Here is a 24,020-nt window from a genome sequence, read left to right as displayed (position 1 = left end):
TCAACTACGGGGGTGTTTAGATCCCACCCAAAATCCAAAATTTTTCAAGATTCTCCGTCACATCGAATCTTGCGGCACATGCATGGAGCAATAAATATAGGTAAAAAGAACAACTAATTGCACAGTTTGTCCGTAATTGACGAGACGAATCTTTTAAGCCTAAATAATCCATAATTGGACAATTTTTATCAAATACAAACGAAAGTGCTACAGTGTCCATTTTCCAAACTGGAAGGGATCGAAACACCCCCTACAGCGAGATCTTTAACGAGAATGACGTCTGTTGGTACTTTTGCTTGAGTACATCTAACAATACACGCCTGGTTTAGATTGCAAGTTTTTTCACTCTCTCTTCATCACATTAAATCTTTGGACGAGTATTAAATGTAGATAAAAAAATAACTAATTACACAGTTTAATTGTAAATTACGAGACGAATCTTTTGAGCCTAGTTAGGCCATAATTGGACAATAATTGTCAAATACAAACGAAAGTGCTACAGTACCAAATACTGATTCCTAACCTCAATCTAAACAAGGCCCGCTAACCGAAAGCAAATCCACCGGTAACAATTCTGCTCATGCATATGTACTCTCTGCATAGGAGTACTCCTATACTCCTGTGTGTGTTACTGTCAGAACAGATCGGATCCACCGCAGACGGGCGATCATCAAGAAGGCGAGATGTTAAATCCGCTGTCATCACTCCCTCGAGCCGTAAAACGATCGATACTACAGTGAAGCGTATCAGTGCAGCGAACTGAGGCTGCGGTGAGTGAGTCACTGACGAGTGACGACCCCCAATTTCTTCCGGGACGACAGGGCAACCCCAACCGTTGGCGGCGGCCGCTATCGTCGGATTGACGGGGCAGACACCGGTGATCACCCGTTCTATATAAATATATATATAAATTCCCACATCGGAATCTGATGGCCAAAATCTATGCTCCATAGACGAGGCCACGAATCAGTAGGCTGTAGACGAGGCCACGAGGCCAGGGCATACATGTTCGTGCTGCAGGGCGACGTACGGACGGAATGGGACGTCGAGGGCAGGGCACTCATGGCCATTTATTTACTAGAACACGTGACGTGATTGGTGAGGCCGATCGAGATTAGCGACGTGATTAGCTAGCTAGCCCAAGAGTGACCGGGCACTCGGGCCTGGCGCGCGGCTGGCTTTGGCTGGCCGTCGGCTCCGTGTCGCTCCGCTCCGTTTCCACGGTGGACCAGAGCAAGCTGAAGGAGCGCTGGGCGAGTGAAAGGAAAAGGAAACGTGACGACGCGATGAGAGGAGGTTGTTTCGCGTCATACCACGGGCGCGGTCGCGAACAATTAGGAGATGTTTGGTTGTTAGCCATCGGCTGCCACGCCTAACTTTAAGTTTGCCACGCTAACTTTGGTAGCTCTTTTGGTTGGTGACACTATTGTGGCACGTCATCGTCACGGAACCATGCCGCCAGTAGGTTTTCGCCGCAAAAGTGTGGCGGACGTTTTTGCCGCCGCGAAGCCCGTGACACGCCAAAACCAATTCCCATCGAATAAAAAAAAGCACCCCACCGCTCTCCTCTGTCCACTCCCTCGCCTTCCTCCATGAAATAGGTCCGAGCGGCCGCTCCCGTCCGACCTCCGACACGTGCCCAGGGGGCCGCGCCGCCTCGCTCCCAGGGGCCGCTCCGCCGCGCGCCCAGGGCAGGCCGCCGCGCGCCCAAGGGCGGCCGTCACGCCCATCTCGCCTCTCTGCTGCCTTCTTCCCCCTCACGTCGTCGTTCTCAGTGAGCACAGGCCTGCCTCTCCTTCCACGCAGGTGATGTCCACCTTCTCATCTTCTCCCACCTCAGTCGTATTGCTTTTCCTCTTCCGGTCGCCATGTCTGTTGACCTCTGGTTTTCCTCCATGTGTGCAGATCTGGAACAAAACAGTAAACCAGGTGAAGGTCCATCCATCCCGTGGTGTTGGGTCATGCGCGGCAATCAATCCCTACAGCTAAAGAAGATTCAAGCACGGCAACCTCCCGCAGCCAAACAAGGTATAAATCCATTTTCCCCCTTTGACATTGATTTTTTGATGGAGAAATAAATTCATGCTGAGATTAGGTGAATCCATCTACTGTCTTGCTAGTTAGGTTTCCTTTGTTTAATATATATGGAGAAGTCACATCTCTTTCTTTCTTTAGTCTAGGCAAGATGAATTATTGTGTTAGATAATATATGCAGCACCTTGAGACTTGGCATGTGGTGCTAGATGATTCTTTTTCTTGACAAAATGAGCTCATGACTTTGATCTTTCAAAGCTATTTCAACTATACGCTTCACTATTTCTAGTTTATTACTAATTTCGTCTTTTTCTGAACATATGTTTTAGATGGGGTCAAAGAAAATTGTACTTGCAGTATTACTTGGACTACTGCCATTATATGTGGAGGAGAAGATTAATTACTGGTATTCTTGTGTGTCTGGCCATGCATCTGTATAGGATTAAATCAAGAAAAAGAAGAAGGGCCATAACTTATGCTCCGATGATAGATAGAGATGTTGAAAGATTGTCACGTCTAAATCGTGTTTGTATCATGGTACTGAGGCCCATTGCATAAATGAGCTGCGTATGAGGAAAGCTATCTTCCATAGACTATGTGATGAACTTAGATCACGTGCCTTGCTAGAGGAGACTTTTCATGTCACAATAGAGGAACAAGTTGCCATGTTTATCCATTGTGTTGGGCAACGTTGGTCAAACAGATCAATTGGTTTTAAGTTCATTAGGTCAAGTGAAACTGTTAGTAGAGTATGTCGACAGAATACCGTCGGCAGTCCTCCAAGGGGTATCCCACGAAGGTAGATTGATCGGTAGAGGAGCGTGAGATCAAGAACAAGAAGGCAACAGAGACACACGAGTTAGACAGGTTCAGGCCGTCAGTATGACATAACACCCTACTCCTGTGGTCTGTTGGTTTGTATTAGCTATCGTATGATATTGCGTGTGTTTGGGGGGGTCCCTGCCCGCCTTATATAGTCCGGGGAGCAGGGTTACAAGTTGGTTAGATCTGAGAGATAACCGGAAAGTAATAACTGATTACAGGAATCTTGGGATCATACATATCCTAATAGATCTCGTAGTATCTTCAGGATATTTTCCAGATGTCTTGCGAGAGGCGCCGAGTAGAGTCGTGCCCCGCAAAGCTTCGTCTTGTGGACTGGGCCGCCCTTGAGGGCGCAGCCCATGTGGTCTACCGTGGGTATCCGGGGTCTAAACCCCACAGCTAGTCCCCGAGCGCCTTGTACCCGTTGTGCAATGCCGTCTTGTGCTTGTCCGAGCAGGTGCTAACAGAGCCGAGCAGTCAAACTCGTGGTTCAACCACCGTGACGAGTTGCCGAGCAGTTGTGAGCAGTTGCGAGTAGTGAGGACCACAGCCGAGCAGTATGATCCAGACACGGCTTGCCATAAGGGTGTAAGGAGCTCAAGTTCAGAATCAAAAAATTTCTCGCAGTGGACCAAGTGTGCCCACTTAGAGTCCGACCATGAGAGTAGGCGATAATCTTCTCCAGCCTCAAGGGGCGCGGAGTTTTCCAAAATAAAGCAAGCACATTCACCGCTAGGTGAAGTGTGCCCACTTAGTCCCTGAGCCTGACAGTAGATGACATAGTCATGTGGTGCCAGGGTCCAAAGTAGAAGAATAGAAGACCAGCCGAGCAAGCAGCCAGTCCTCGGGCGTAGACCCAAAAAGCACATTCACCGTAAGGTGAAGTGTGCCCACTTAGTCTCCGAACCTGACAGTAGGTAACGTAGTCATGTGATGCCAGGGTAAGAAACAAAGAAATGGGGAAAAACCAGCCGAGTAGACAGCCAGCCCCCAAGCCGCGCGTGGAGATATCGGAGGAATGCAACCGTGGAGAAAAAACCAGAGGAATGGCTGTACAGTAGCAGTTACTGAGCCTCAATAAATGGCGGAGAAATCGGCGATTATTCGGCGAGTAATAACTGACGGCGGCAATAAATGAGCGACGTGGGCTGCGGTTGCGTGAAAGCCCAGGTTACGGCCCATTAAGCCACGCCAGAGAATTCAGAGGAGTGCAGATCGTAGGAACTAGTTTCCCAAAAACCCTCAAATGCGAAAGGGTGGGGTAAGTGCTTTATAACTACACCGCCGCATCCCGCGCCCCCACCTTTGCCATTTCGCCCTTTTAACTTCCTTCTCAGCTCTTTCGCTTCCCGATGCGCTTCGACGCGCGCACCTGCCTCCAATCCCAAACCAAATATGAGAGAATGGCGCCGAAAAAGGGAGTTGCGAAGCTAAGGAAGGTGGCCACCGAAGCCAGCCATGATGAGGAATGGGTGCCAGTCAAAGAAGGGGGAGGCGGAGCTCAATGGAATGGTAGCAGCGGGCGTTCTTCTAGACCGCGTCACCGCCGGATGGCGGCCAGCCATCGGTGAGCCCTTCCCTACACCTCACACTGATGAAGCTGTAGTGTTTGAGGATTATTTCTAGGCAAGGATTGGGATTTCCTATTCACCCTTTCCTGAGGGATCTGCTGGAGTTTTGGGCGATTAGCCTGTGCAATCTACACCCAAACACCATACTGTACGTCTTGGTCTTCATCCATTTCTGTGAGGCGTATCTAGGGATTCTTCCACACTTCAACCTCTTCAGACACCTGTTCTGGTTGAAGAAGAAAGGCGACAGTGGCTTCAAGGTGGTCGGCGGTGTATATCTGCAGCTCAAGGATGGGATGGCTAGCGAGTACATTAATGTACCACTGAATACTTCTCTGTAAGGATGGAACGCCAGGTGGTTCTACATTAAGTAGAGCCACCCAGTAATCTGGTGCGACGTCCACCACATCCCGGAGAGCCAAAGTAGCTGGTCGGAGAGACCAAACAACGCTGACATGGAGCAAGTGAAGGAGCTCCTCGACTTGATTAAGGGCGTGGAGATTAGAGGTGAACTGGTGGCGGCAAGCTTCATAGTGCGTCGCGTCCAACCCTGCAAAGAGAGGGCCCACCCGGGCTTTGACTACAAGGGTGATGACGACGGGACCTGGGAGAGTACAAAACGGCTGACGAAGAAAGAAGTAATAGGGCGAGCCACAGAGCTATTTACTTCCAACGCCTCGTTCAGCTGGCCAAGGCAAACGAGGGCCTTCAACTGTACGAACCCGCCTCCTTAGGTAACCATCTTAATTTGCTTTGCCCATGCTGCTTTGCATCCCTGATGGTTGCCGAGCATGGGACTGACTCACTCATGCAAAGATCCATTCACAGGAAAGAGCGATGTATTTCTCAAGCGTGCCGAGAGGTGATTGGCCGAGGGGAGTAGATGCCCGGCCACCAACTCAACCTAAAGAGGATGATGCTAGTGCCTCATCAGAATCCAGAGGCACGGACGCTAGTCGGATGGAGAGTCTTCCCCCGATGTCGGAGAAAACTCGGGGGAAGAGGGCGACGAAGAACGAGCCGGCCCAAATGAGAAGAAAGGCGGCAGCTGCCGCTCCCCTCGAACATGTTGGTATCTCACTTGGCGGTGACCGGACCACTTGAATGTGGAGGACCACGGTGATCGAGTGGTCCTGACGACGACGAAGTTCCAGTTGCTCCTCTACCGAGCACGAAGGCACCTCCAGCACAGCGCGCGTGCGGAGGACCAGTCAAGTGGCAGCGAAGGAGTCTCCGAGCAGCGAGCTGACGACAGCTCCTATAGGGCAGGCAACGTTAGTCCCCGAGCAACAGGCTACAGGAGTCCCGGAAAACCAGGCGGATAAAGTCTCAGAATAGCAGGCAGAGCAGGGGCCGATTGTGGAGGAAGCATGACCTCCACCCTAGGGCATGGGAGTCAACCCCATGGCTATGCCTGAGGGCTCTGGTAGGCACCACCGGTTCAAGAGAGTGTACCGGCAGACCAAACCGTAAGTATCCTTGTCTTGGAGTTACATTGCTATTGCTTTTGGCGCTTTTGGAGAACTGACAAGCTGATCTGATGTAGTGCAAGTGTTTCGGAGGACCTGACCCCACCCTGTCCAGGCTGATGAGCCTACCTCGGGCTGATCCCGGGGTAGAGACAATACCAGCAGCTCCCGTGTCGAAGTCCCTGGGTGCTCAGCAGCCGACAATTGAAACAACCACCGCCATTGGTGGTCTTGGAGGTGGCGAGGGATTAGCGTCATCGGCTGATGGGTAGGCGATGGTACCCGGAGCCATGGCGGAAGCCGCCGGGGCTGTGCGAGCTAAACCTGGAGTTGCCAGCGAAGCGCCGGAGTCTAGGGCGACGGAGCCGACGATGGCCGAGGACCAAACGGTGCCCCCTTGAGGCATCGCCAGGGATGGTCGGACCCGCTGTCCATGCACCGAGCCCCTAGGTGGTGCCGCCGACTGCAGCAGAGGAAGACGAGGTGGAGGAGGTCGAGCGCGATGAACCTCGAACCCAAACTGTCCGAATCCTCCAAAGGCGCGGTGATGAGGTTGTGATTCTCGAAGAGGAGGACACCACTGATGGAGCTCAGGAGACTAGAGACCGCCCTTGCTGGGATGATGAAATAGATCAAGGTTAGTGCGGCACCTAGAGTATATGTCTTTGTCGATGGTGATCGGAGTTCGTTACTGTCACTGTGCATTTGCTGGGGATATCCTAGACTACCAAGCAGCGGCATCAGCTGATAAAAAGGATGGAGCCCCTCACCGAGGAGAATGAAAAACTTAAAGAGGCGATGAACCTTATGAAGAGAAACATCCCGAGGGCCCGACACGAGCGAGACCTTGCTGAGTCGAACGCGCGGGACCTGGAATACCAGAAGGGAGTCCAATCTGAGCAGCTGACGAGTGCTTCCACGCAACTAGCGCAGAAATCCAAGCAAAAATAGGTATGGCAGTCACCCGAAAGCACTTTGCATAGTTGAATAGCCATATTATTGGTGACAAATGTTGTGCTTGTAGAGCAAGATATGCAGCTCAGCCAACTGCGCTAGACCATTGAACAACTCCAAGAGGAGAAGGCGAAAGAGTCAGGGCGAGCAGACAAACTGGCCAAGGAGCTGATCGGTGAGTACTCCTTAGTTGGAGCCATTGCTTGAGTAATATCTTAGCTTAATAGATTCTTGTAATGCCCGCAGATTATCGTCGGAGGGTACAGACACAGTTCGATGTGCTAGAAAAGGATGCCTGGACCTAGAGGGACAACTTTGATGCCGTAGTCGTCGCAATTAAACTGGTGCTCGACTGCGTTGACCTAGAACTGGCTACATAGCCCGACGACAGGCGGCAACATTCAGACACCATCATCTAGAGGTGCGAGACAGCATGGGAGAACTTCAAGAGCTTCAACCGCGACGCCATTGTGTCAGTCGCTACTCATGTCCTTGCGATTGTCCGGTCCCACTACCGAACCATCGACCTTCTGTCGATAGGGGGCGGGTTCGCCAAAGGTCTGAGCAATGCGAAGACCCTAGCAGTTTGAGGATGAGGTGGAGGACGCCGCGAAGAAGCTGGCAGGCGATATAGACCTATTCGGTGAGACGGACGGTGATGGCAGAGCTCGGTGATCTGCTCGAAGATTATCATCTATAATGTCTTGACAGTGTAGTTAGAACGCACGAAAGCGCAAAAAATAAATATGTATGTAATAAAAGTTACAAGGTGCATGTGTATGCAGTTTGCTTGTATTTTCGGCGAAAAATCCTCGTAGTGTTGAACATGACGTATTTATATGGAGTATAAGTAGAGGCTGAGCAGTTAGTTCGCTACTGACCCCTATGGCCTCAGCTAGCCCATAGTCCATGACATCGAGCGTGGAGCCCGTGCACATGTAGGAGGAACATGCGTGACCAAGGAACCAGCAGCCGACCACCCATAACTGCAGAGCAGCGGAGCCCGTAGCACGTGTAAGGAGAGATCAGAGACTAGGTCTTCTCCATAGAGAAAAGGAAATGGAACGTGTGCTGCTCGGAGGTTATCGAAATAACTTGGAGATATAGGTAGTATAAGCGACGTCCGAGCAATTAATTCAGTGCTGAGCTCTCGGCCTTGGCTAGCCCATAGTCCATAACATCAAGCGTGGAGCCCGTAGATGTGTTGGATGAATAGGCAGTGACCAAGGAACCACAGCCGACCACCCATAACGCAGAGCGCGGAGCCCGTGGCACGTGTAGGGAGGGGTCAGAGACTGGGTCTTCTCCAAAGAGAATAGAAAAGAAAGTATGCTGCTTGCTGACCGGTGAAATATCTTGGAGATTTGGAGAAAAGTGTTCGGCGTTTTGGAGAGAACGCATGTCGAAATACATTGGCGATTTAGAGAAGACTGTGTTCGGTGATTTGGAGAAGACTTATTTGGTGATTTTTAGCGAAAAATGTGTCAGGCGATTTGGAGAAATCGTTCGACAATATTGGAGAAAAACCATTCGGCGGTTTTTGGCGAAAACATGTCGGCGACTTGGAGAAATCGTTCGGCGATATTGGAGAAAAACCTGTTCGGCGATAACGTTGGAGATTTGGAGAAACGTGGTCGGTGCAGTTATGGTGATTTCGTATTAGAGTTCGCAATGGAGTAGCATGGAGCTCGGCGACCATAAGTGGAGATTGGACCATAATGGAGAAAAAGTGGAGAGAATTTATGGAGACTATAACTTTGTTCATCATAAAGTGTAGAGTACATATCCTGGGGTGTTTCAAGGATAGAAACATATAAGGTGCTCGATGTGCCACGAGTTGGGAACATTGATTCCTTCTAAATCACATAGGCGATAAGACCCTGGTCGGGTGACCTCTTTGACGACGTAAGGCCCTTCCCAAGGGGAGGAGAGCTTGTTCATCCCTTCAGGTTTTTTGTTTTCTGCGAAGAACGAGGTCGCCGACAGCAAATGAACGACCTTTAACGTTGTGGTTGTAGTACCTCTATAAGCCTTCCAGATATTTGGCTGTGCGGACGCAAGTGATTAGACGTTCTTCCTTGGCCCTAGTCGACGTCCTCTGTCCGAACAGCTACGGACTGCTCTTCATCATAGTTTTCCACCCTAGGTGCTCGGAAGGCAATGTCCACTGGTAGTATGGCTTCTGAGCCATAGACCAAGAAGTATGGAGACACACCGGTGCTATGACTAGCTTGAGTATGCAGTCCCCAGACTACAGCTGGTAGCTCCTTGAGCCATATGCCCGGGTGCTTTTCTTCTTTCTGATATAATCTCTTTTTGAGGGCATCAAGGATCATGCCAGTTCGCCTGTTCGACCTGGCCGTTGGCTCTAGGATGAGCAATGGAGACATATTTGACAAAGATGCAACGGTCTTCGCAGAAGTCCCAAAAGTGATGGCCAGTAAATGTAGTTCTGAGGTTGGTGATGATGCTATTCAGGGAGACCAAATCTATGGATGATATCCTCGAAGAGCTCGACTGCTTTCTTTGCAGTAGCTGAGACGAGCGGTTTATACTCAATCCACTTGGAGAATTTATCAATGGCGACGTATACGTACCGGAAACCACCTGGCGCTGGCTTAAAAGGGCCAATCATATCTAGTCCCCAGCATGCAAAGGGCCAAGAAGCTGGAATGGTCTGCAGCTCTTGTGTCGACACGTGTATTTGCTTGGCAAAAAATTGGCATCCTTCACAACGTCGGACGAGGTCTTTTGCATCGGAGATGGCCGTGGGCCAGTAAAAACCTGCTTAGAAAGCTTTGCCGACCAGTGTTCTTGAGGCCGCATGGTTGCCGCAGGATCCAGAGTGAATTTCAAGAAGTAGTTTCACTCCTTCTTGGGTGATGCATTTTTACAGAATCCCTTCCTTGGCACTTTTCCTCATCAAGTTGTCGTCTACCAGCTCGTAATATTTGCTTCGATGGATTAGGCATTCGGTTTTAGTCTTATCGGGGGGTACATTGGTGCTGGTAAGGTACTTGATGAATTGCTCCCTCCAATCGGTGGCCGGCGAAGGTACCAGCCAGTACCAGCTACTCGGTGGAGGGAACTTCCTGAACTTCCTTATCTTCTTTGATGGATGGCGCCAGGAGATCTTGAACGAAGACCCCTGGTGGGATCACAGTGCGAGAAGAGCCCAACTTGGATAAATGGTCGGTGAGCTGATTCTGGTCGCGTACCACGTGATGGTACTCGATACCATAGAATTTTCCTTCAAGCTTTCTGATTTCGGCGTAATATGCATCCATCTTCTCGCTGGAGCAAGACCAGCCTTTGTTAAGCTAGTTGATGACCAGCGCGGAGTCCCTGTATACCATGAGGCATTTGACACTGAGCTCAACAGCTATACGGAGTCCATGGAGACATGCTTCATATTCGACGGCGTTGTTGGAGGTCGGAAAGTGTATCCGGAAAATGTATCGGAGCTTATCCTTGGTTGGCGTAATGAACAGAATGCCCACACCAGCATCATTGATGTTAAGGGCGCCATTGAAGTACATCACTCGGTGCTCAGGGCAGGTGGCGACGATGGGCTCTTGGATCTCGGTCCACTCAGCGATGAAATCAGCAAGCGCTTGAGACTTGATCGTAGGCCTGCTTCTGAATTCAATGGAGTAAGTGCCGAGCTTGACAGCCCACTTGATGATATGGCCGTTGGCCTCTTTGTTGCGGAGGATGTCCCCTAGGGAGAACTCGGTAACCATGATGATCTTGTAATACTCGAAGTAATGCCAGAGCTTACGCGATTTAATCAGGATGGCGTATAGCATCTTTTGGACTTGAGGATAATGAGTTTTGGGCTCGTTAAGGACCTCGCTGATGAAGTATACCAGACGCTGCACCTTATAAGCATGCCCGGCCTCCTCACTGTTCGACCACAATGGCTATGCTGACGACGCAAGAAGTAGCGGTGATTTAGATCAGGAGAGTTTTGTCTGACCGTGGCGCCGTCATGATTGGAGGCTTTGTTAGGAACAGCTTGAGCTGCTTGAAAGCTGTATCTGCCTCCTCCGACCAGGAAAAATGCTTAGAGGCCTTGAGTTTGAAGAACGGTAGCCCTTTTTCACCGAGGCGCGATACGAAGCGACTTAAAGCAGCCGTGCAGCCTATAAGTTTCTGTGTATCCTTGACGCATGTTGGCCGTTTCATATTAGTGATGGCGTAGACCTTGTCAGGGTTGGGTTCGATGCCACTGAGCGCTGACGATGTAACCCAGCAGTATACCGGATGGAACTCCAAAGATGCACTTTGAAGGGTTCAACTTCCATCGAGTACTTTTTTAGGTTGGCGAACGTTTCTTTCGAGATCGACGATAAGCTCATCGGAGGTCTTGGACTTGATGACCACATCGTCGATGTAAGCTTCGACAGTTGCGACCGATCTATTGATCGAGGCACATCTGGATAGCCCTTTGATAGGTCGCCCCGGCTGTTCTTGAGTCCGAAGGACATGGTGGTATAGCAGTATGCACCAAAGGGCGTGATGAACGATGTCTTGATCTGGTTTTCTTCCCTGAGGGAAATCTGGTGATAGCTGGAGTAACAGTCAAGGAAGGAGAGCAGTTCACAGCCGGCGGTAGAGTCTACAACCTCGTCTATCCGAGGCAAACCGAAGGGGTCCTTAGGGCAGTGTTTGTTGAGATCAGTGTAATCAACACATATTCTCCATTCTTTATTCTTTTTTTGAATGAGAACAGGGTTTGCTAACCACTCAGGATGATACACTTCTTTTATAAATCCGGCAGCTAAGAGCCGTTTTATTTCTACCCTAATAGCCTCCTTCTTGTCTGGCACGAATCGGCGGAGTTTCTGCTTGATCGGTTTGGCGGTCAGCGAGACATTTAAGGAGTGCTCGATCTTCTCCCGTGATACCCCCGGCATGTCTGCAGGTCTCCAAGCAAACACGTCATCATTGGCACATAGGAAGGAGACGAGCACGCTTTCCTATTTGGGGTCAAGGTGAGCCCCAATCTTCATGGTCTTAGAGGGGTCGTCGAGGCCGAGACCGACCTCCTTGACTTCCTTAGACTTGGCGGAGGCACGAGGAGGCTCTAGCTCTGGGATCTCCATGTCATTCGGCGAACACCATATTAGGCTTCGGTGACCACGCTGGCCATCTAGATGGAGAGGTCAGTGGCTTCAGTAAGGGTGAGACTCTATATCTCGCAGGCGTAGGCGATGGAGAGGTTGGCCCGCAGGGCCAGAACTCCTATAGGCGATGGCATCTTCAGCACCAGATATGCATAGTGTGGTACGGACCATGAACTTGGCCAGAGCTGGCCGACCAAGTATGGTGTGATAGGCGGTGTTGAAGTCGGCGACGTAGAAGTTGATGTGTTCGACGCGGTAGTTGCTTGCCGTGCCAAACTATACTGGTAGGGTAATCTCTCCAAGCGGTTTGGAGGCCCTGCCAGGTACCACACCCTAGAAGGAGGAGTCGGAGGGTGTGAGATCTGACAAACTGAGGCCCAGCTCCTTTAGGGCTCCGGCGAAGAGGAGATTTAGAGCGCTCCCACCAGTCGATGAGCACTTTTCTGAAAAGCACCTTCTAGACGGTTGCGTCGAGGACAAGGGGGAAACACCCTATGTAGGGGATGTCCGCCACTGGTCGGCCTTGCTGAAGGTGATGGGTATCTCGGACCATGGGCGATACTGGGGTTGGCGGTGTCGTCTTCCATAGTGATGGAGAGCACCCGCCATGCGGTGAGCTTTCGTTCTCTTCTGCTCTCGGTGGAGGCGATGCCCCCTAAGATGGTAGCGACCACCTTGTCGTGGTCCTGGAAGGCATTGTTGTTGTCCCCAGGTGGTCGGCTGGCCTCTAGCTCCATTGTTGGTGTCGTCGTCCAGCTTCTTGTCCTAGAACTCTTTAGTCAAGCCGAGGCAATTCTTCATCTTGTGTTTGGCATTTTTGTGAAGAGGACACGAGCCGTCAAGGATCTTTTGGTACTGCTCGTCGTAGTTGCGCTTGGTGCGAGGTTAACTAACGGTGGCGACGATGTGGTCTAGGCCGGTGGCGGCTATTTTGGCCAGGCCTGGGTCCTTCTATTTGATCACGGCCGCTGTCATGATGGTAACTATGGTCGTCGAAGCGGCGGATCATTATGGCAGTCGGTCATCGGGGCGGTCGTCGTAGCAGGCGAGATGGGCGATGAGTGCCCTGCATCCTCGTTGAAGCGCACCTTGGCTTCCTCGGCGTCAACATACTGGTTGACAGTAGTGATCATCTCGTCGATGCCTGTGGGCGGCTTGCGGTTGAATTTGGAGCGAAGCTCATGATGGTGGAGTCCTCGAATAAAGGCGGTGATGACCTCAGCCTCCATGATGTTAGGAATAGAATTTCTCATCTCGGAAAAGCGTCGAATGTAGCTGCGGAGGAGCTCGGACGACTTCTAGTTGATGCGGTTGAGATCGTGCTTGGTGCCCGGTCGAGTACACGTAGCCATATAATTGTCGGTGAAGACTTTTTTCAGCTCTTCCCAGGATCCGATGGAGTCCGGGGTAAGGCTGGTAAACTAGCTCATTGGTGGGTGGTGTGAGCATGACAGGCAGATAGTTTGCCATGACATTGGTGTCTCCTCTGGCGGTGCGGACAGTGGTGGCGTAAGCCTGTAACCACTGTGTTCGATTCATCCTTCCCTCGTAGGGCTCGACCCTAGTGATTTTGAAACCATGGGGCCATTGAAGTGTTCGGAGCGCCCTTGTAAATGCTGGGGGGCCTTTGGGATTGTGGTCGGCGTCAGCTGCAACGTTGCCGGCATCGATCGGCTCGAGAGCTGAGTCCGGGTTGCCGTACTCCTGCTCGTACTCCTGGTGGCGACGTACTTCATCTTCATGGCGACCGAAACGACATTGATCGATACACCGTTGTGCATCCCGAAGGTTGCTGAGGTGCACTAGAGCGTCCTGTTTGACCTCCTGGTCATGTTGGCGATGGTGTACTGTGCGGTGGCCCCCGACTCCCCCCTGAAGAGGCAGCGACTGGTCAGTGAAATGGCTTTGATTGGGGCGGCGATTGAATCTCGGTGCAGCTGATCGGCGAATCATGCTCGTAGAGCATGAAGGTCCCTCATCCTCTCTAATCTCATTAACTTGACAGTGTGCCGCTTTAAGCATAGCGGCGACCTTGGCGAGCTCGGGCGTCTATGGGAGGCGGGCGAGCTCATTGGCGGCCACTGCTAGATTGGCACTTGGAGTCTTGAAGACGTCGTGGCCGTCAACGCGGAGAAACTCTTCATCGAGGTCACGGTGGAGCGGGAGTGGCCTTCCTTGTGAATCAAGCCGATTATTTCGAGCAGCCTCGGCCCTCGCAATGGTTGCCTCGTTTTCTCAGCGCTGCGCGCAGTTGACGTTCCGGTTCTCATGAGCAACGCGTTCCTCCTCGGTTTCGTCGTTCCGACAAGGGCTGTCGACGCTGACGTTGAAGATCGCACCACCCTAGAAGGGTGGGAGAAGGAGTTGTTCGAAGAAGGTTTCGGCGAGGGTCTCCATAGAGCCCTGAGACTCAGAGCCTAGATTTTCCTCCGAGATGGTCTGGAGGGACACTCCGGGGCACCGGCCTAAGTGTAGCATGTTGATGGCTGGCGGAGGCTGGACGGCGATCTGGTCGGCGAGTGAATGGGCGCATCCCACCTGGTCGGCGAATTCGCCCCTCAGGGCGTCTTGGTAGGTGGCGGCGATGTTGGTGAGCCCAAAGGGCAGCGCCGCAACTCCTAGAGTTTTTCGAGCAGCCTCCGATAGATTCGGATCGGAGGGTGGTCGGCGCTGAACCAAAGCGTCCAGAGCCGATTCAGGCGATGGAGAGACAATCGGCGAGCTTTAGACCGACCCTGATCGATGGACTTGATCAGATCATCGTTGTTGATCTGCCTCCTCTAGTAGCGAGGAAGTGGGCGGCGAGTTGCTGAATGAAGGCGAACCTCAGGGATGATTCCTGAGATCGGATCTGCAGATGCAGGTGCGGGGGTGATCGACGTAGAATTGATTTGCGCTGGCTCGAGGAGCTCTCTGACTCTGTCAGCAGTTGATGATCTAGGAGATCAATCCGACCATGAAGATCTGGCCAGGGTGCGGGAGGGACGAAGAGCCTGTAGAAAAATCCATCTTGTTCGACAAGGAAACAACATGCAATCCCCTACCTGGCGCGCCAACTATCGACAGAATATCGTCGATAGTCCTCCGAGGGGTATCCCACGAAGGTAGATTGATCGGTAGAGGAGCGTGAGATCAAGAACAAGAAGGCAACAGAGACACACGAGTTAGATAGGTTCAGGCCAGTCAGTATTGACTGTAACACCCTACTCCTATGGTCTGTTGGTTTATATTAGCTATCGTATGATATTGCGTGTGTTTGGGGGGGTCCCTGTCCGCCTTATATAGTCCGGGGAGCAGGGTTATAAGTCGGTTAGATCTGAGAGATAACCGGAAAGTAATAACTGATTACAGAATCTTGGGATCATACATATTCCTAACAGATCTCGTAGTATCTTTAGGATATTTTCCAGATGTCTTGCGGGAGGCAGTCGAGCAGAGTCGTGCCCCGCAAGGCTTCGTCTTGTGGGCTGGGCCGCCCCTGAGGGCGCAGCCCATGTGGTCTGCCGTGGGTATCCAGGGGTCATACCCCCCACAAGGTATTTCCATCATGTCTTAGATGCCCTTTGTACCCTTGCTCGTGACCTCATATGCATCAGATCTGTTGACACACATTCAAAGATAACAAGTGCTCCGGGCCGATTTCACCATTACTTTGAGGTACATAAAAATTGCTAATCAATGTTTTGAATTTACTTTAGGTGTCATACTCATCTAATTTTTTAAAAATTATTTTCATAGCGATGCATAGGAGCCTTGGATGGTACACATATACCAGCATGTGTACCTTTCCATATGCGTGATCGGTTTAGGGGTAGAAAATCAATTACCACCCAAAATGTGCTAGCAACAGTTGATTTTGACATAAGATTCATATATGTTCTTGCTAGATGGGAGGGCTTAGCCCATGATTCTTATGTACTTCAAGATGCTCTTTCACATTCTAATGGGCTTAAAATACCAGAAGGTAGGAATACCCCATTATGTCCTAACAATTTGAATCTAAAACTTCACCTATATTCTTAGCTAATTAATTTGTAAAAAAACAATGATGTAGGCAAATATTTCCTAGCTGATGCTGGATATGCAGCAAGGCCTGGTGTATTACCCCCCTACCGTGGTCCCCGATATCACCTAAAAGAGTATAAGGGGGCTAGGGAGCCTGAGAGCCCCAAGAAATTATTCAATCTTCGCCATTCCTCACTTAGAACAACTGTTGAACGAGCATTTGGTACCCTCAAGAATCATTTCAAAATCTTCGCAAGTCAGCCATTCTTCCCTTTGAAAACACAATTCAAAATTATGATGGCTTGTTGTGCACTTCATAATTGGATCTTATAGGACGGTCCTGATGAGTATGTTTATGATGATGCTACTTGGTACACAACCTTGCCTCGAAGTGTAAGAAATCATAGTGTAAGAAATCGTAGTGATATACACCGGGAAAATGTGGCATGGGCTAATAAAAGAGATGGGATGGCTTAAAGGATGTGGGAAGATAAAGTAGGAGCAGCTGTAGATTAGGTTCAAGAAATTATGTAACCAATGGTGCTATCTTTGCATATTTCTTCTTGTACCTTTCTTGTTGATTTGCTTGTATGTATGAAACATACATATATAAGTGCGATGCTTTATATTATCTTCACTGGTTCATTTGCTTCTATATGTATTGGCTTCTATTATCTTGTTGAGTTTGCTTAAATAAATTATGTCTGTACATAGTTTGCTTAAATAAGTTGTCACTGTCATTTATTTTAGCCTCACTCATTTATTTGTCACAGTCATGCTGTAAATAAATTATACCTGTACACAGTTTGCTTAAATATTTTGTACCTGTACACTGTATGATTTTAATTAAATGTCTCTTTACTAGTAGTGTCACTTATAGGCTGCTGTTTGGAAGGGAGTACTAGTACAGTCACTTGTAAGGTTTTAATTATCTCTTGTATGTGAAACAGCCATGGCCAAGGGAAAGGCTAAAGCTGATGCTTTTGCATCCTCTCGTGAGAGGTCCGTGAACTGGCATGAGGATCAGTCGAAGTACATGCTAGAGTGGTGCATGGAGTATTTGAAAAAACAACATGCAGGATTTTAGTTCAAGAAGGCACATCTCATGTTGTGTGCCAATGATTGAAACAAGAAGTTTACTCTGGGGGTGAATGTTGATCAAGTGGACCGTCACTATAGGTACCATAGAGAAAATTGGAAGTACATTGCAATAACATTGAGCAATAGTGGCAATACATTTGATGAAAAAATATGCATGGTGAATATTTCAGAATCTGAAAAAGAAAAATTATGTGTAACACTAGTAGAGAACAGACCTTTCATCTGAAGCCAAAATGGGCTCTAGTCCCGGTATTTTTTGCGCCCGGGACTAGAGAGACCTTTAGTCCTGGTTGGTGTCTCTAACCGGGACTAAAGGTCCCTGCCCAACAGCTACTGCGCTCGACACAGTGGCAGGAGACCTTTAGTCCAGGTTGGAGACATCAAGCGGGACTAAAGGTGGACCTTTACTCTCGGTTGGAGCCACCAACCAGGATTAAAAGTCCTCCAATCTTTAGTCCCGGTTGATAACACCAACCCGGACTAAAGGACCCTTTAGTCCCGGTTGGTAACACCGACCGGGACTAAAGGTCCCCCGATGGGTTAGTTCAAAAGGGAAGCATCCCATCCATTGTTAGATGTGTTATGTAGGTGGGGTGGTAAGCTACGCGCGAGGCAATACATGAGGTCTTGGGTTCGAATCTCATGGGACGCAGCGGTGGGGGGCATTATTTTTTTTAAAGCTGGGAGGACCATTAGTCCCGGTTCCTAACCCGGGACTAAAGGACCCCCCCTTTAGTCTCGGATGCTTGCTCCCGGGTGGGGAACCGGGACTAGAGGGGGTTCCCCATCAGGAGTAAAGCCCATCTCTGTATTAGTGTAAGTTGTTTGTACTGAATATATTCTATTTTACAATCTGAAATCAATTCACTTGTTCGCATGATTATAAACTGAATTTCACTTTTCACATGAATGCAGTGCGAAGCCCACCAAGTTCTTCAATGAGATGAGAGAACTATTCATAGGATCCAATGCTGATGGTTCTTTGGCTCTGGACCAGAACACATGCATGGATGCTGCTGATGGCTCAGATAGTGATGTCTCAAGAGAACTATTTGACCTCAATACCTACACATAGCCTCAAGATCTAGAAGGTGAGGATTCAAACACTTTGCCAACTCCAACTAGGCATGCAACGGTTGACAACACATCTTCCGGCACTAGTCAAGCTAGCAAGAAGCGTCCAAAAGCCAATAACTCACCAACTAAGAAGCCAAAAAGAGCTGTTTTGCAGATTCCACTGATGAAATTAGTGCTACAATGAAGTCACTTTGAGAAACACTTGCTGCCACTGCCCCTCCCCCAATGCCACAGCTTACTGATCCTCATGCAGCATTATGGAAGAGACTAGAGGCAATTTCAATGACACCAGATCAGAGGGTTCTTGTTGGTGAACATTTGTCTACCAAGGAGAATAAGGTAAGCGTGTCTAGTTGTGTAATGCAAGTACTGATACTCTGCATGCTTGGGTGTTCAAGTTCTTATGTGGGAAGGAAGGCATTAACCTGTGAAGCTTAGCTTCTTAGGGTGTCTGTTCATATTTTGTGGCGTGCCTAGGAACTTGGTTGTGTGATTATTTTGGTTGTGGTGATAACTGATGGCTTAGGATGTAATATAGTTGGATGTGTGCTCATTTTGGCTGATGCATGCATGGCTGGCTGCTGCTTTTGTAATTAATCTAAATCTCCTAGAATGTGTTTATGAAGATGGCATTTCGTGCTTGTAATATTATTGAAATATATGCTGGTTGTTAATTTTTATTATTGCTGGAATATATATTGTTGTATAGGAAATGTGTCTTACCACTGTAACATTGAGGTATATGTGGCTGCAAACTAAACATATGCCACAACATTTTGCTAAGTTTTTGTGGCAGGAATCCAAACAGCAGCCACACTTATTTTGTCAACCTTAATCATACACCAAACAACTTGTTTTTACTACCGATTATGGAAAGCCACACATGTGGCTGGTGTTTAATATTAGTCGTGGCAAATTGTGGCGGGGAACCAGACATCCCCGACGTAACTCGCGAGTCCGCGGCCGCATTCATGGCTGGCTTTCCACAGTTGCCATAAGCAGTGTGTTTAGTCACTCGTAACAGGATGGCAAGAAATTAGAGGGGAAAATGTACTAATGCAAAGGTCTTGTCGCCAACTAACGCCGTGTTAATGTTAAGGAGAGGGAGAAAGAGAGAACCGGAGAAGTTGATCTCTTTGCTCTTTCTCTCTCCATTGCCGTTGCGAGCCAGGAAAGCTCTCTCTCTCTCGCTCATCTCTCGTCCAGCACGGCGCACTATTTTAGGTCGCCACGGCGCCCACTATCTCTCTCAGAAACGGGAGGGAGTCGAGGTATCTTAAGCTCCAATTCATTGGCGCGCGCGAGCCCGGCCGGGCGCACTGCACCTTGCTTAGAACCCACTTGATCGCTGCCTCACCTTGTTCGTCTCTCACCTCACCTCACACCAGAGAGAGTTGAGTGTGTCTGTGTCTGTGTGCAGGGCTGCGGGCAACTAGTTCTTGGTACGCACGCTTCCCCATATATACCCCCCGCCCATACATAGAGGCATAGAGCTAGCCACAAGCAGCCACCGATCGCCATTGCAAGTGGCAGCGGTCGATCACCGACGTTGCCCTTGCCCCGTCTCTTAATTTGTCGCCGTCGTCGTCGGAGCAGAGACAGAGAGCGCGGGAGGGGAGAATGGGACGGCTCTCCTGCGGCGGCGGCGGCGTGCAGCCCAAGCTCCGCAAGGGGCTCTGGTCGCCCGAGGAAGACGAGAAGCTGTACAATCACATCATCCGACACGGCGTCGGCTGTTGGAGCTCTGTCCCCAAGCTCGCAGGCAAGCAACACGAGCCTTACACACTCTCACTGTTGTATCCATCAGTCTGTCGTCGTTGTCTTCCTTGTACACTGCCATCCATGGCGCGCCTCGCCTGAATTGCCTTCTCGCTCGTTGTGGTGCCGTGCGTGCAGGCCTGCAGCGCTGCGGCAAGAGCTGCCGCCTGCGGTGGATCAACTACCTCCGCCCCGACCTCAAGCGCGGCAGCTTCTCGCAGCAGGAGGAGGACCTCATCGTCGCACTCCATGAGATCCTGGGAAACAGGTCGGTAGCAGCTAGCCGTCGCAATGCATTCATCCATTCCAGCCTCTCCCGCGTGTCCGCAATGTGGCGGAGGGAGATAGCTAGCATTATCAAATTGGCAACTATGTTCATGGTCATGGCCAGGCTGATGGACTAAGCGAATTGTTCATGCAGGTGGTCGCAGATCGCGTCGCACTTGCCGGGGCGGACGGACAACGAGATCAAGAACTTCTGGAACAGCTGCCTCAAGAAGAAGCTCCGGCAGCGCGGCATCGACCCGGCCACGCACAAGCTCATCGCCGCCGGCGCCGCCGCGGAGGCGGGCGCGGCGTTGCCGGACGCTCGGGACCACGACCTCAAGCCCGGAGGAGCCGCCGCCGCCGACGACGACGCGGACGGCCTCGCCCAGAGCAAGCAGCAGCAGCCGGCGGCGGCCGTGTTCGACCCGTTCCCGGTGATCGACTTCGGCTTCGACCTGGGCGTGGCGGCATTTTACGCCGGTCCCTACGACGCCGACGGCAAGGCGTCGTCGGACGCCGGGTTCGTGGCCGACTACAGCAGCGTGCTGGACGTGTCGGAGAACCTGGGCTACGGGGAGAGCTTCAGCAACAGCAGCAACTGGAATTGCGGCGCGGAGATGAGCAATGCCGTGCTCGACAGCGAGGTGCTGCACTGGGCCTCCGGCGGCGCCGCGGCCAAGCCGGAGCCCTACACGGAGCTGGAGCAGCAGCAGCAGCACAGCGGAGGCTACGGCAACGGGGGCCAGGCGGTGGACGACGACGACGACGACGCGCTGGAGCACAAGTTCTTGCTGCCCTGCGGCCAGGAGCAGAGCCTGGCGCATTACTTCTGAATTCTGATCCTTTTTTTCTTTTTCTTTTTGGCCCTTCATTCATCTTTGCCTGCCTTTCCTCCCTGAATTATCCATCTATTCCCCTACGTTTTTATAGACAAGAGGAAGAAGAAGAAGAAGACGCATTTGGACGATTAGGTACCGTGAGCATGTTCGTTGGTTCATTTCTGGGCTGATAAGCCTGACTGGTACTGTTTTGTTGTGAGAGAAAAACATTGTTGGTTGACTGAGAAGTCATAGCTAAAACCAACAAGCGAACAGACTGATTATTAGATACTGAATATTAACCGTCTTAACTTGACATTATCCCTTGCTAATATATCCCTTCCTCTGAAAAATATTGGAAATGGTGCATGTTTCACGTTTGGATGCCATTATAGTATAGATATCTGCTAATATTTCAATAAAATTATATCTCTGTTGATGATATACCAAAGAGTCAAGCCTGTGTGATATGAGACTCGTAAATATTTGGATGCAGATAGTACATGTAGTCTTTTGAAGTGAAGACATGACTATGGGGGTGTTTGGTTCCTCCTCTAAATTTTAGTCGCTGTCCTATCGAATGTTTGACACATGCATGGAGTATTAAATATAGACTAATTACGAAATTAATTGCATAGTTTGCGACTAATTTGCGAGACGAATCTTTTAAGCCTAATTAGTCCATGATTTGACAATGTGGTGCTGCAGTAAATATGTGCTAATGATGGATTAATTAGGCTTAATAAATTCATCTCGTGGATTACTGACGGATTCTGTAATTTATTTTTTTATTAGTATCTGAACACTCCATTCGACACCCTCATGTGACCCCTTCTAAATTTTAGTCACTAGATCCAAACACCCCCTAACTCACTGAGCTATCATAATGGAGGTCCAAGAGTCCTAGAATTTGATAGAGACCAAACCAGTATATATGTGGTTGGTGTCTTTTAATTATCTTTATCCTGAACCAAAGCTTCCTGTTAGTAAATAATTCGTCTCCTGTTTAGTTCCATACATATCCAAATTTTGGCTAATATGAACATTAGTCATATTGTTATTCATGGATTAATGGCACGTTTGCAATTTGGCAAGGAATGTTAAGAATTCAAATTTGCTTAGCCTGATTTCATACAAATGGAAAAAGAAAACCAAACTGCAGTTGATATATGACATGCCTGCCCCTATTCATCTAAGTATCTAACATTGGTTTCACACTTTTTGAGCCATGCTATGTATTATTTAATTCGTTGTGATGAAATTCCACCCTGATTTGTATTCTGACACTATTCATAAGTAGACTTCCGAAGTATGCTCCTTTTCTTGTCTGATTTTACAGGAGCTTTAGATATTCCTATTTGCAACATGTTTAGCTTAAAATTGTCTCCTATTTATGAAAATTTGAGTCTCATAACTTACATGGATCTAGGAAGGCCTTGGAGGGGAAAGTATTTAAGGTGTACTCTTAGACGGACAAGATAAAAAAAACTTGAAAAACTGTCCTTTTATCACATTGCACATATAGCATCAAAACTGTGTCACTATAAGGTGCTCTCTCATCTGTCATTTATATTCATTAGATTGGGAACTAAAAGATTGATGTAATTACTAGATTTAACAAAGTTCTTTCTGTATGTCATATTTTTCTAAATTTACATTATCATGTCTCACAGTCATCCCACTAGAACTTGATCCACGAGAATCAATTTATTGTTTCTTTCTAATGTAGTGCTTCACATCAAAATTCAAGGAAGAAGTAAAACAAGCAAGAGGTGCTCAAGGTAAATATCTGGTGCATATGGTAAACAAGTCGTCTGCTTTTGTTGTCCTGTCAGAAATTGCATTGCATCTAGAGGCTAGAGTGAGAATTATGATGTTCTCACATAAGCCTTCTTGTTTACGTTGTTCAGTTCCCAGCTAACTGAATGTACCCTCCTTCTAAATTCAAATAAAACAGGGAGGAAAAGTACACGGTGTTTTCCTTTAGATACTGCTCCTGATGCAGCCAAGTAGTGTATGTGACTATCAATACCAAATGAGGCTATTCTTAAGGCCTCTGTATGTATTGCAAGTCAATATTTCTGCTCATATTCCACAAGAAAAGAGATGTTCCTGTAGAGTACACCGATACATTCCTTGGCTTTGAACCAGAGGACACCAACTTTGCACTTGAATTGGTATCGTTATGTTCACTGACCATGTCTCAGTATGCTACTATTATTTGTGTTGCACAATATGTATATCTACTCGATAAGAAAGTTAACGGTGGATATGTTTCTCTCTTCAAGAAAGCATTTTCATTTTCTGTACCTTCTAATGTGCTAACAAGTTCACTCTTGTTCATTAGATAAACTGGCCTGCTCCACGAAGGGTGCCGCAAAGCCACAAGCGGAACCGGATCAATGTTATGGGCGGCGGGCTCCATCTTGGAGACTTGGGGCGTGTTTGATACGTGGCCTGAAGCCAGCCCAGTTCGCAGGCCAGGCCTAGGCCAGCCACAGCCGGTCCGAACTGGTGCAAGGCGCCGTGTTTGGTTGCCTGTACCAAACGGACCAGACCCATAGGAGATTGTATTTGATAGCACACAATGCAGCTCGGCCCATGGCCAACTAACTCCAACTGCCACTTTAGGATCCTGTTAGATTCTCGGATAGGCCTAGAACCGGAACCAGAGAAGGAGAACACAGGCAAAGAACACATATTGCATTCAAGCCAACAACAGCCATCAGACTTTGCAAATAATTATCCAAACAAATCAGCTGTCACAAAATAATTACTGCTGTACATAATAACAGGCCTCAGACAGCATAAGTCATTAATAATAGAATCATAGCTGGCTGTAATTAAGAAGATAGCACTGAAGGAAGGAAGATACATTTCAGTAAACAGAAATGGATGAAACAAAATAATGACAGACTGAGCCAGCTCATCCATAATAAGATTGTTGTCATCACAGGCCTAAGTACTGCATTTGCATTGTCTAGTCATGGTAACCCTCATCCATAGTCCATC

General features: G+C 49.0%; 1 protein-coding gene and 2 pseudogenes across 1 annotated transcript; all 3 read left to right on the top strand.

Moving 5' to 3' along the window:
• Positions 1-1,868: 1,868 nt before the first annotated feature.
• Positions 1,869-16,503, top strand: LOC136516000 (uncharacterized; annotated as a pseudogene).
• A 436-nt stretch (positions 16,504-16,939) lies between these two features.
• LOC136516814 (uncharacterized) lies at positions 16,940-18,349 on the top strand (annotated as a pseudogene).
• A 1,042-nt stretch (positions 18,350-19,391) lies between these two features.
• LOC136518559 (myb-related protein Hv33-like) lies at positions 19,392-21,043 on the top strand. Its single transcript, XM_066512233.1, has 3 exons — positions 19,392-19,927; positions 20,062-20,191; positions 20,345-21,043. Exons 1-3 carry the CDS (start codon positions 19,786-19,788, stop codon positions 21,021-21,023), a joined length of 951 nt encoding a protein of 316 aa, XP_066368330.1. The 5' UTR covers positions 19,392-19,785; the 3' UTR covers positions 21,024-21,043.
• Positions 21,044-24,020: the final 2,977 nt, after the last annotated feature.

The sequence above is a fragment of the Miscanthus floridulus genome, chromosome 17 (genome assembly GCF_019320115.1).
Source record: "Miscanthus floridulus cultivar M001 chromosome 17, ASM1932011v1, whole genome shotgun sequence".
NCBI lineage: Eukaryota > Viridiplantae > Streptophyta > Magnoliopsida > Poales > Poaceae > Miscanthus > Miscanthus floridulus.
This window is presented reverse-complemented; position numbering and strand designations above follow the sequence as displayed.

Bases quoted from the DNA above. Each gene is read 5' to 3' on its own strand.
- LOC136518559 (XM_066512233.1), top strand. From the start codon at position 19,786: ATGGGACGGCTCTCCTGCGGCGGCGGCGGCGTGCAGCCCAAGCTCCGC. The intron at 19,928-20,061 runs GCAAGCAACACG...CCGTGCGTGCAG, and splicing joins CTCTGTCCCCAAGCTCGCAG to GCCTGCAGCGCTGCGGCAAG. The intron at 20,192-20,344 runs GTCGGTAGCAGC...TTGTTCATGCAG, and splicing joins CATGAGATCCTGGGAAACAG to GTGGTCGCAGATCGCGTCGC.